Source organism: Melozone crissalis, unplaced genomic scaffold (genome assembly GCF_028551555.1).
Source record: "Melozone crissalis strain CALT ecotype California unplaced genomic scaffold, PUWL_Pcris_2 ptg000018l_1, whole genome shotgun sequence".
Lineage (NCBI taxonomy): Eukaryota > Metazoa > Chordata > Aves > Passeriformes > Passerellidae > Melozone > Melozone crissalis.
Window position 1 is genome coordinate 34,931,310 of NW_026535796.1, and position 12,824 is coordinate 34,944,133.

Consider the following 12,824-nt stretch of genomic DNA (forward strand, 5'->3'; position numbering starts at 1 on the left):
TAATTGGTGAGTGATCTCTCCAAGTCCTTATCTCAACCCATGAACCCTTACTTAGTTATATTTTCTCTCCCCTGTCCAGATGCAGAGGGAAGTAATAGAGGGGCTTTGGTGGGTGCCTGGTGTCCAGCCAGAATCAACCCACTACATACCTGAAAACTTAAAATTTTTATTTGTAAACATCTGGGGAGGCTAGAAAAATCTGGCCCCAAAAAACTTAAGAGACATGGGACTGGCATGCTGGAGCTCTGACATCACTTGCCAGTTAGATTCAGCAGGACAACCAATGCTAAAAGCTCTTTGTTGTAATGAAGACAAGGCTGCTGCCAGGATGGCTCCATAAGAGGACTGAAGCACTCTTTGGTCCATGTTTGCTGACTTTTGGTATAATCTGCAAGGATTCTTTATTCCCCTGGCCTTCCAGAAAAGAGCTGGAAAATCAAAAAACCCACATCTGGATATGTCATTATTAAAGACCATCTCGTTTTTTGTTGTCTAACACGTTTCCATAGGTTTAAGTATCAGGCAGGACAGAGAGACTCCACATAGGTTTAAATTTTCTTCTCCCTTCATTTGTATTGCACAAGTAGGTCATTGCTTTACTCCAACTATGATAGCTCTGTCTTGTCTTTAAATAACTCAAAGAGAACTATATGGGCTCTGCTGTTACTGCTTGTGGTTTCTATCCATGCATGTCCTCCTTGTAACATAATCTGCTGTTCAAGAAAGAAAAACCCTTTTGGCTTTGCTGGGGCTTTGAGGTTTTTTGAGCAGAAAGGGATTAGCAATGAGTTTTCTTAACTTTCTTTGTGTCCATTCAGCCAACAATCAATGAACTTGAAATTGTTGTCATACCTCATACTGCCTGATGGCTCTCATCATCCCTACGCACACCAAATCACTTCTGCTCTCACTGGGGCCACTTTCTCTGATTGCTTTCGACCTCAGCTTTTCTTTCAGTCCAGGACTGCTTGTCCTCCTCCAGCTATATCCCTTCAGTTAATGAGTCTTCTCATTCATTCAGTCTGTCTCCTTGAAAGTATTTTTAGACTGTGATCATCTCCCTTGAGCTGGCTATTTCTTAAGATAAATGCTATTTCACGTCATCTTTCCTCCTATGTTCCCTGTGCCTTATTACTTTTACATTTTAACTCTATATCCTCTGAGGATATCTAATGCAGACCTTGTGACATGCAGGCCTTCAGGGCTGCCCAGCAGTGCAGTATGGAGAGGAACACCATGCACTACTTACTTTTTATGAGATTCTTACTGTGCATAACTACTGACTTTTGGTTTACTTCAGAGTTGCATCCCCTCATTTCCTCTATACTGCCATTGCAAAGACTTCTGAGACCTTAGAGGTGACACCATTTTTTCAGATAATCCCACTTAAAATAGACAAGCCACTAAGCAAATGTCTGTGGTTTCTGTGCAAGGTCTTTAGCAACAGGGAGCTTTTACTTCAGCCACTACCATGACCAGAGAAGAAATCTGGTGGTCATCTGATTTTCCAAAGCCAGAGAAGCCTAAGTGCTTTATTTTTAAAACCTTTGCAAGTATTTAGACATTGTCACAAGAAATCATGTTCCAAAATATATTTGCTATTGCAGCTGCTATGTTATGAAATGCAAATAGTAAGTAATGACTCTTTAAGTACAGAAGATGAGAAGCTTTTATTATTTATCCTTAGAAAACTTTAGAGTCATTGAACAGATTTAGAATTTGTGACATTGCCATTGAGCTCAGCCTTCATTTAATAAATCATGGCTAAGAGCAAAGGTTCTATTCACAGTTGTTGAGCCCTGTTACATTCTCTTGCCAAGGATTTATGTAGGTATAGAGAAGTATGACAAGGAAGGGATGTCAGGGCAGCTGACTAATTTTAAAAAATACTCTTAGCTGTTCCTGCAGGACCACTACCCCAAGCAGGGCAGTTTGCACACTTTGGAATAAGCAGAGTAATAAGCCAATATACAGGGTCGATCTAGTGTTACATTTTTATAGCTCTTTCCATCCCAGAGGATATTAACTGTAAAAGATGTGGCCATCTGAAAGTCCCACCACAACTGCTGAAATCCAGTAGTTTGCTGCAAATGAACCATTTAGCTGCATAAAATGGTGATGCAGCAATTTCCAGCCAATAACACAGGTGTCTGACATGAAGAATAGCTGTGCGTGACTGTGCTGCAGTGACTCAAACTGGGATCTGTCTGTGCTTCTGCAAGGACTGAGATTCTGTGGTAAGGGCAGACAGCTGTAACCCTGACACGGGCCAGGTGTGATCCAGCCCTGATGTGAAGAGGCAGCAGGCTTCATGGGCAACTAATGTTGTAGGGGATGGATTCTGTCCTTGCAGAGTGGCCCACTGAAACCTGAGTTGTTTTGCCCTTCTCAGTGTGCAGCCCTAAGGAGCTTTACAGCCCAGGCACTGTGGCAGCAGGTGCCAAGTGCCATAAGCTGCCCAAGACTGCAGTGTCCCTCAAAAGCCAAAAGCAGAGGGCAGAGATGTCAAACCATAATTTCTGCAGGTGGGAGGTGGCTTCTAGCTGAAATGTTGGAAGTCCATTGTCATTAAGACTACAAAAGGGGAGAAGTTGGATCAGCGAGTCTGTGGAACAAGAATAATCCTTCCAAGACAAAGTGTATGGCATGAGACTCTGGCTCTGGTTCCAGTGTCTAGGTGACTGTCTGCTCACCTTGACACCGATTGACAGGAAGGAAAAATTTATGCTGAGATGCTGTTTGTGGCTGATGATAATAGCTTAATTTTCCCATAGCTTTGAGTTGACAAGGCATGATTTTGGTAGTGTAATTTTTAAATAGAAATTAGAATGGATCTGCAAATTGGTTATTAGATGCGTTTTTAGATTGGTCATTACATTAAAGTAGGGAGGATGAAAGGACTTGTCAAAAATCACATGATGAATTACTGGCAAAGCCAATAAACAAATCCTAATTTCTTCCTTTGACACATCTGTGTGTATGCCGTAACAAATGTATAGAGACAGCTAATGACAGCTAACTGTCAAAGAGCACAATATAGCTCATGTAAAAAATCAGAATACCTTTTATTTTTCACTGTTAGAGAAAATACATCATATTACCCACAGAAACAATTGTGTGTTCATGCGAACACACACAGTGTGGAAGGATGTATATCCTCCGTGTTTTAGTTATCTAGCTAAGGGTTTTTTCAGTATATTTTCAAGGTTATTCTGCTCATCACAATATACTTTGTTTGTTATTGATTCAAACATGTATTCAAGTGTAAAGTAGTCAAAGATGGTTACAAAGCCTATAGAAATGAGTGACTCCATTCTGGCCTGTGAGAAACTCAAGGATAAAAGGAAGGGGCATTCCACTACCAGGAACACACCAAGAGCCTTTCTGAGGAAGAAATAAAATTTTTCATGGCTTGTCAGCATACTCCCATTCACCCTATTAAAGAGAAGCAATGGATTCCTACCCAGCCCACATAAGCTAATGCAGTTTGCCAAAGCAGAGGCTTCTCTCTTGCAGCTGTTGGGGAATCCGGTGCTCTGACCCTGGTAGAGATGTTGTGGTATCCTTTGTTAAGACATCTGTAAGCACAGGATCTCAGCACTAATCTAATGGGCTGCTGCTGCAGCTAAAAAGCAACAGACACATGAAGTTGATTAATCCCTGTAGTAATTCTATTAACACCCTTAATGGAGTTACAACATGGATAATTTTACCCCTCTGCAGCAATGCGAGAGGGAATTGCCCTGGAGAGCCTGTAACTAAAGTGTGGCAGGGATGTCTGAGAAAAGCATTCTTCTGTTCGTTTTAGTGCAAAATGAAGTGCCCTGATGGGTTGGAAAACTGCCTTGTTTTCTGGAATTTTGAACACTTCACAGGCCTAATGGTGCAGGTGTTCCCTGTGAGAGGGTGATGCATCAGGGCTCTGACACAGCAGCAACGCTCCTGGCACCCTCCCAAGTGCTTGCTGTGTGGCCACACTTCCCTCTGTCTCTCTCACAGGTATGCATAGCCTGTCTCCTCACACAGCTTCTCAAACACCGAATTTTCATTCACCTTTGTGGTTTCCTCTCCTTGTCCCTCCATCTGACCGTGATTTATCTGCTTGCTGCTCCCTGTCAGAAGGGCAGCTTTGCCTGGACTCTGTCATTGGACAAAGAATTGCTAAAAATAAGCAGCACAGCTACAGTCTTGACCTATCATTGTATAGGGAACAGATCAATAACAGAAATGAGAAATTCTCCATTTCTTTTTGTTTTCCTCCTTATTTTCTAGCCTGTGGAGAGCAGGTTTATCTGATGCATTAACCATGTTCATAGCCTGTTCCTAGGACAACTTGATTGCATTGCAGTTCTGTCATTAAGGGCTTGTCAGTATTGTGAATCAAGAATCATATCTTGAGATGGAAGGGACCCACAAGGATCATTGAAATCCAACTCTTTGCCCTGAATAGGACAATCTCGAGAATGACACCATGTACCTGAGATCATTGTCCAAACAATTCTGCAATGATGCTCTCGTGTGAAGTTACCTAATGTATATAAGTAGGTGTGGCCAAAGAGCCACTCCACAAAACCTCCGTAAGACTAGACGCCATTTTTACAGTCTTCCACAACAGCCCAGGCTCCTGATACATTTTTTTAGGACTATATAGGGTAACTAATAGGGCTGGGGACTGAGGGATTCTGACAGGAAGCGACAGGAGGGTCTGACTAAGTTTTCTGCTAGTTCAAAGGCTGTTGCCACCTATGCAGGTGCAGTGATGTGACTACTAAGCTGGAGCATCTCATCTACATGGTTTGTGATTTCCATGTAAATATGCTTAATTTGTTCTGTTTGATAGCCCATCCTTTCCTCCCACAGCGACTGCAATCCCAAAAGATGGAGTAGCCCAGCTCTGTAGTGATCCAGGAGACAGCGGGAGAGAGCAGGGAAGGTGTTGTGTGCGTGGGATGCACACACACACACGGGGATTTTATTTCTCTTTCTGCCTACGGTAGCTACTCTCCACATTCTGCACAGGGATGAGAAGTCCAAGCAGCCACTTCTTGCCAAAGACTTCTTGCAGGTTGTCCCTCCAGGGCCGGGCTCTCACCAGCATTCCCTTCCGCACCTGGTACCGCGTCTGCCCGCGCAGGATCAGCAGCAGCTGGTGGCAGCAGAAGCCGGCACACGCCAGTCCAATCCCAAGCCAGAGGTAGAGCATGAGGATGACAAACATCTCAGAGCTAAGGAGAGCTCCTGAAAACCAGGAGGGAGGGAAGACAAGAAAAGAAAGTGCTTAGACACAAGCAGTCTACACCCCACAAGCAGTTAACACAGCCCCAGGAACCAACAAACCAGCTGTTTCCTCTGGCCACAAGTGGGGAGGTAGGAACAAGACAGGCTGGCGGCTCTAACTGTATTAAATTATTTCCTTCATAGTGTCTGATGGATGGACCTGCCCCAGAAATACTAAATGACAGTGGTCTCTTGTACACTTCTTTTGCTGTTTATTTGTGGATCTAGATTACAGGCACAAATTCAACCAGAAGTAAAGCATATCTGTAAGACTTCAGCACTATTCTGAACAATAATTAATTTATTTAAGGATTTACCTGCTCATCAGAGATTTCTGGGATTTTGAAAAGACAAGTGGACCCTACAGCGTGTAGATCCTTCTAAGAAGCCTTACTGTTTGTATTAACACAAGGCAGAAATATTTCAGATTTCTCTTTTTCTCTCTCTATATAAAATGTTAAAATAGAAAAATAAATCAATAATGGCTTTCCTACCTTTGGAACAAGGCAGTTTTCATGTGAATACAAGAAAGAAACAGAAACCTTTCTAAAATACATTCCAAATTCCTTTCATTAGCTGCTGCTAGAATACTCAAAATACTTTGAATATCTGAAGCTCCTAATCCAACTGGGGGGTTTTAGTATATGTTGGTGATGAATACATTTGAATAAAAATATTCTGTAGGCCCTTTCCTCTACAATGATTTTAGAACTCCTTCTAGAAAATATTAGTATAACAGCAGGTGTCACTGAGTGACCTTTCAGTGTGTAAGCTGAGCTAAACCCGTTAATATAAAATTCTCTGTGTGCCCATATAATGTTTATGCATGTATTTTGTGCATATTGGTATATTATTAAACACCCATATTTACACACAGGCCTATTTACACAAAGGAAATGAAATAAGTGTCAATACTGGTATAAATAGCTGATATCTTTTCACCAGTCCCTATAAGGTTTAGAAATAAAAAATTCTCACATGCTTCTGTTCCTCTGGAAGACCATGAGCCTTACAAGACCAGCTGTGATAGAGCAGGGATTGCCTGAACAATAGAGGTGTGCTGCCCAAAAGAGGTACATGGGTGCTTCAGGTTTTAAGTTCAACAGAAGGCTCACTGGATATGCACCTCTTGTGTCACTTATGCAGAAGGCTGGATTAGGTGGTATCACCTAGTTTTGCAATCTGTGAGTCTCATCTTTTCCACCTGGCAGTGCTGTAAGTGAGAGATTGGGGCAGGCTCCTCTGAGGATAATTTGTAAGGACACTGACTACAGCCTCAAGCTTTCAGAGACTGTCTTCACTTGAAAAAGGTGCAGGAATCATTCCATTTTCTCCCTAAATGCAATGTCATCTTTCCCTTCTTATTAGATCCCATTCAGCTCAGTGGGCTCCGTATGCAACACAGTGAGAGAAGAACAAGCCCCTTAGGATAATGACAAATCCTCCCACCAATTCTGTCAGAATAACTTAATCTAACAGGTAAGAAGCCCAGAGCCAAATACTGGATTCTTTGTTGGTCTTTTATTGGACCAGAGTGTGACAGATATTTATTTTTTCCTACAGCTGATACCCAGATGGGATATGGGGAGAGACCTTTGCTTTAGATCCTTTTCAAGGCACATATAGGCTTTATTTATCTGACTTGATGAAATTCAACATTCAGGAAGTAATTACCCTTGTTTCCCCTTGAAAATATTAAGCATCTCTGAGCCATCCTTTCCAGAGACAGAATTTTTTTAAACCATTTCTTCAGGCTACCTACATAAAGCATCTTCTATAATTTATTTTGTGTGGTCCAATACAATGTGTTTACAATAGTGCTCTCCATTTGCCCCTGATCCCCACAGTCTCTTTTAGCCTTGGATTCTTTTTTTCTCTAAGTGACCCAGTCTGATGTCAAGGTTATATTGCCTTATATTATCCATGCCAGAAATTGTATTGTAGGCTGTAGTTATCGACTTTGGGTCAGATTCTGAAATCCACGCCTGAGTACAGTCTGGGCAGAATGAGCCAGCTGAAAACTTTCCCAGCATGAAAGCAGGAACACTTAGTTGACATAAAACCAGCAGATTAACCCTTCATCCTCCTTTACTACTTCTGCAGTACAGTGGGCATGATGGAGAAGAAGAAAGATGAAGTTTTTCCCCTGCTATCGCAGTTCTGTGTTTGGATGATACAACAACCCTTAAGTAACAGTTACATTAGCTGAAAAATACTGTGTGAGCAGCCCTTCCAGGAAACCGTTCAAGACTGTGTTTTTCTCACCTGAAATGGAGGTTAAATGTACTGGTAGAAACCCAGTGGGCCCTTCCTCCCAAGAAATCAAGACACCACATGCCTGTATCTTGCTGTGTGAGGCAGCAGTTCTCTTCTCAGCAGAACTAGGGGTTTGGTGGGAGCTGCTGGAAGCTGCTGCCTCTCAAGGGTGTTCTGGCTCTTAGCTCTGCATCCAGACCCATTGTGTCCCACTCAAACACTGTCCACGGGCTGTATTGGCACCACAGTTGCTGCCACTAGAGCTGGGGCACTTCAGTGTCTCTGCAAATATGTACCAGGACCCATCACTGTGCAGACGAGCCCTCAGAGTCAGAGAGAACTAATTCCTTGATAATCTCCTCCCATATCCCTGCTCCCCCTCCCAGAGTGCTGTGCTGAGCAGAGCTTAGGCACACGGGAAAATCATTCCCAGTGTTTTTAATGCTAGTAAAGCTCATGCAATATTATTTACAAAAAATTCTTCTAGTTGGAAAAATTATTCCATAAAAATGTCATGGCAGGATTTCATGTTTATTGTCTTTCAGTGATTACCATGACAAGTCTGCAAATTTGCCAGGCAGAGAGATATTTGTTTGTTTTCAGATGGCATTCCAGTCTGGAATCTGAAAAGCAAGCTAGGGCCTCTCTGGCTCCTGTATTCCCAGCACTGGAGTCTCCGCACTCAGATCTTAATCAACACTTCTGGTGACAATGCTCAAGCCAAAACAGACTCCCTTCTTACAGAGTTCAGCTGAACCTGCAAAGCTAAAATATATGGGCTACCTATTTTGGTCTAGTAAAAGCTGATGTAAGTGCGTGAGGCTGGAGCTCATAGCGGGGAGACGGCAATTTTCTGCAGCCGCTCTCAGGGCAGAGTAGCAGTCTAGGCTGTCTGCATAATCCCTTCTCTGAGGTCAGGATCTGTCTAACTCTTGGGTTTGGACAGAGAAAGGGTTGAGGCTGGAGAGTTTGAAGGTAAGTGAAAGGTGAAGCGCCAAGGCTTCTTGCTCTGCAAGAACAGAGGATGAGTTATGGGAACAAAATCAGGAGAGGGAAGGAGAAGGGTTGTGGAGATTTACAGAAAGGCAGGGAGAGAGGGGGATAAAGTAGAAAGAAGGGTAAGGAATGGAAGCAAGGAGAAGGATGTATTTGCTTTTGGTGTGGAGCCTTTGCAAAAAGCAGCACAGAGAATTTCCCATGGTTCTCTGTGGACTTGTGTCCCAGACTGGGGTCACAAGATAGGTACCTAATCATGTCATATCAACTCCTCTCTCGGTTTCTGTTGCCTAAACCCCAATTCTCCTGTGCTGGAAGGATGAAAAGATCTCAGTAAGTTTGCACTGCCAGGAGGCAGGAGGTGGGTGACAGTGGAGGGAGTGAGTAGACCTGGATAAGATGTACCTGCTGGGATATGGGGAACCTGCAGATTTGTAGGGCACACAACCTACAGGACCACCCCCACCTCTACCTATAGGACAAGCAAAAGATCCCTCATACCTGCAGTGAAATCCATCTCCTCTGTCTAATTACAACACATGTCCTGCACAACAGATAGCTCTATTCCATCACCACACCAAGCTGGTTATGAGGCATATTCCAGAGTCTAATGCATTGGGAATGTAACTATGGATGTAACCTGAAGCGGGTCCCAGCTTCTATTTCAGGTGAAGTCTTTTGGAAAGGCTGGCTGTAGCCTCCTAAGAAGACCAATTGCCCCTCTGGCCCATTTCCATACCACACCTCCACACAGATGACTATCCAAGGAAGATCAGGTCCCCCCATCCCAGGAGCCCTGGAGGAGGAACATGCTCCTCATCTCTGAGCAAGGAGTCCTTACCTGAGAAGAACTGGCTGATGGAGTGAGGCAGAAGAGTGAGGAAGGCCAGTGGGTCCGCAAAGGACATGGAAAGTGTAGCAGAAATGTAAGCCATGCCTGCCACCAGGGAGTCAAGGCAAGCCAGGGAGGTGTAGAGGCAGAACATGATGAAGTTTCGCATGTTCCTGCTCCCGATGCAGTTCCCTGTGAAGAAACAGTGGTGGTCATGCCTCTGGGTCACTCTGGAACACAGTCTACAGAAGTGAGTGCCGGGCAAGGCTGAGCCAGGGGACCTGCTTCCATCCAGCCAGTCTGCCACTTCGGCTCCTTTGCCCAAGTTAAAGTCCTTGCCCAAGTCCTCGGGGGAGTTCTGGATCACAAGGACGTAGTTGCCCAGGGCATTAGCTGAGAGGAAGAGGAAGAGGGCCCCATGCAGCAGAGCAGGCGAGAAAAGTGGGGTGGTGGAAGGGTCTCTGAACATGCTGGGGATGAAGACAAAGATCTGGAGGACGAAGGTCACTAGGGAGATGCACAAGAAGTAGGCTGGAGCGACAACATTGAGCAACCTGAGAACTAGCATTGCGGATTACGTTCCTGCGGGGGAAAGCAAGGAGAGAAGGAACATCACCGCTCCGGCTGCATACTTCATCCTTCCATTTCCTGCCGGGTCCCGGCCCCGCTGCCTTCGGGAAATGCCCTCCGGGGGCCGCTCTCCCTCGCCGCCGCCCCACGGCCCCCGCCGGACCGGGGCAAAGGGACGGCCCGTGGGCAGCGACCGCTCCCCGGCTCCCGGAGGAGACAGCCCGGCCCCGGCGCCAGCCTCGGGGGAACTTGCGGCAGCGGTGCCCCGGAGGGGCTGCAGCGGCTGCAGGGGAGAGGCGGCTCCCGCGGTGTGCCGGCGATGCGAGCACCGCTCTGTTCGCCTAGCAGTCTCTCTGCCAGGCAGGGTCAGTTTTGGTATTGCATGAGAGGAAAAAAGGTGGTGCTGGAGGAGGGGGGAGTGAATTGGAAAGGAGGGGTGGGAGGAGGAGAAGGGGAGGGGGGAGAGGTTGCTCTAATCCACTGCAATACGGATCAAATCCAGTGCTCTAATTTATCCCTTAAAGCCACGGATCTACAGATTACCTCTACGACCGCTGCCCCGTTCTGCACGAAATTAGAAAATATACAAAACAGCTGGTCAAGTGCTGTCCGGATGCAACCTGCGGCGCTCGGCTGCCGAGCCGGAGCAGCCCCGCAGCTGCAGCCGCAGCTGTGGCCGGGCACGACGCATCCCCGCCGGGCAGGCGGTCACCCCGGCCGCGGGGCTCAGTCTGCAGGGTCGGGGCACGGGGCAGCCCGGGGGGCACACACGGCGGGCAGCGAGCTGGGTGGCGGTGCGGGTGCCCCGAGCACCCCCGCGCCCGCAGCCGCAAGGAGTCCCCAGCGCCGGTGTCTGCAGAGCCCCGGCGGCCCGGACCCGGCTCGGCCCCGCGGCGCTGCGGGCTGCCCGCGGCCACCTTGCAGTCCCCTTGTCCCCAGGCGCGTCGGGAGCCGCCCGGTACCGGCGTGTGTGGCGCCGGCGGAGCCGCTCCTACAGCCGGCCATGCCGAGTGAGATCCCCGCGGCAGCCGAGCCGGAGTGCGCCCGGAGTCTGCCCTGTTCTTCCTCTCCCTTCCTGCTCTTCTCCTGTCCCTCTTTTCTCTGCCCCTGCCCTCTGTCTGTCTCTCTCCGTCCAGTGCCTTGTGTCCCTCCCTGTTCCTGTCCTTGTCCCTGTGCTTTTCAACCACGGACTTCTCCTTCTCCCTCCCTCCCCATATCTCCCTCCCGAGTCCCGTTCCTGTCCGGGGGTCTCCCGTCCCGACCCTCGCCGTGCTCCTGCCCCGGCCCGGCTCCCTGTAGCTGTCCCTTCAGCACCAGCCGCACCTGCAGCAGCTCCGTCCGCCTCCCAGCGAGCACAACCCGCCCCAGGAGAAGAGAAAGGTGTTCTTGGGCCTCGCACAACTCCCACGTGGAGGGCAGAAGGGTGGGAAGAGGCATTCTGCCCCTCCAGCCCGCAGAGCACCATTCCTCCCCACAGTGTGGGTGAGGGAGGCAAGGTGAGCTTTCTGTGTCCCTGTGCCTCCCCAAGCTGCCCCAGTTGGAACCAGCACTGGAGGCAAGGGGAAATGTGGGGGGGGGTCGTTGCAGGTTCAGAGCCTCCCTCTCCACAAGCAGGAAAGGCTTTGATGTGGGCAGGTGGTGCCTGGGCAGTAGCCTGGTGCTGGCAGAAGTTTTGCAGACACGTGTTTGCTCTCTGACAGCTACACACCCTCACCCCCCCTGCCCACCCACGCTCTCCTTGTACTGTCTACTGTCTACTGTCTCTGTGCACGGCCTCTCCTTCTCCTTCACACCTACGTGCTGCACCCTCCCAGCTCTCATGAGCAGCATCCCTGTCTCCCTCCACAGACAAGCCACCCATGACAGGAGAAGGGGGCAGAAGAGGGCTGTTGGGCTGCAGCTGTGTCCCTGGAGACAGTCAAACTCTGCACTGGTGAAAAGTCAAAGAAAAATGCATTTTACATAATCTCAGGTCCTAGGATTACTGGCCAGTCCCTCAGCACAGACTCTGCAACTCCACAAGAGACTCTCCCTTTGCCTGAAGGTTCAGAGCAAAATGAAAGTGTGTTTCATGTCTCAGTTTCCAGGGAGAGAAGACTGGAGAAGAGAGCGGCTGTGCCTGTCTCCTGCACGTGCACCAGCGTGGAAGGTGATGACAGCAACCAAGTGTTCAAGGGCTCTTCATTAGAAATAACTTTTCTCCCAGGTAACCTTAATGGTTTGACATTTCTGAGAAAAGCAGTGGCAATAACACAAGCAAGTGCAAACCAATCCTGTAGGCACTGGATCTGCAGTGATGAGCAGCTAAGAGACACCTCTGGCAGAACTGAAGGGGAAGCTGCTCAGAGCAGATCTAGTTTTCACTCCCACCTCCCTCATTCTCCTGTCACGACTACTGAGAATAAAAATCCTCCAATATTCCCTCAACTCGTCAATTTAAAGTAGACTGAGCCTTGCAATAGAGATACATGACCCAGTCTAGTTTTATCTTTAAATAATCAGACAGTGTTTTCTCCATATTTTAACAGCTTACATCAAAATAATAATAAAAAAAGAAAATTACAGAGAAGTCTTTTCATGTCATGAAAGACTCTCAGCTGAGGGGACTGCATCTCATGAAAGACATTAAGCCTGCCTGCATAGGGAACATCAAAGCTGTAGCCAAAACAGGGGGAGGAAAGGAAGGGAAGGGAAGGGAAGGGAAGGGAAGGGAAGGGAAGGGAAGGGAAGGGAAGGGAAGGGAAGGGAAGGGGAAATCTGGTTTCCACTGGAATGGAAGATGTGAGGCAGATTATTCCCCACACTCTCATTAAAACTCTTCTGCACATTGATGCTTATGATTTGTCAAAATAGTGGATTCATATTTAACAATATAGCAAAATATCCTCTTTCA

The 12,824-nt window shown here is 47.2% G+C and overlaps 1 protein-coding gene across 2 annotated transcripts; it reads right to left on the reverse strand.

The window, feature by feature from the left end:
* Positions 1-1,651: 1,651 nt before the first annotated feature.
* ZDHHC22 (zinc finger DHHC-type palmitoyltransferase 22) lies at positions 1,652-11,452 on the reverse strand. Of its 2 annotated transcripts, none has more exons than XM_054276065.1 (3): positions 11,255-11,452; positions 9,371-9,943; positions 1,652-5,238 (listed from the first exon to the last, which is right to left on the reverse strand). In XM_054276065.1, the coding sequence occupies exons 2-3, from the start codon at positions 9,927-9,929 to the stop codon at positions 4,973-4,975; spliced, it is 825 nt and encodes a 274-aa protein (XP_054132040.1). In that variant the 5' UTR covers positions 9,930-9,943; positions 11,255-11,452; the 3' UTR covers positions 1,652-4,972. The 2 variants fall into 2 exon arrangements, with proteins under 2 accessions (XP_054132040.1, XP_054132041.1); XM_054276066.1 differs by lacking the exon at positions 11,255-11,452 and adding an exon at positions 10,475-10,523.
* Positions 11,453-12,824: the final 1,372 nt, after the last annotated feature.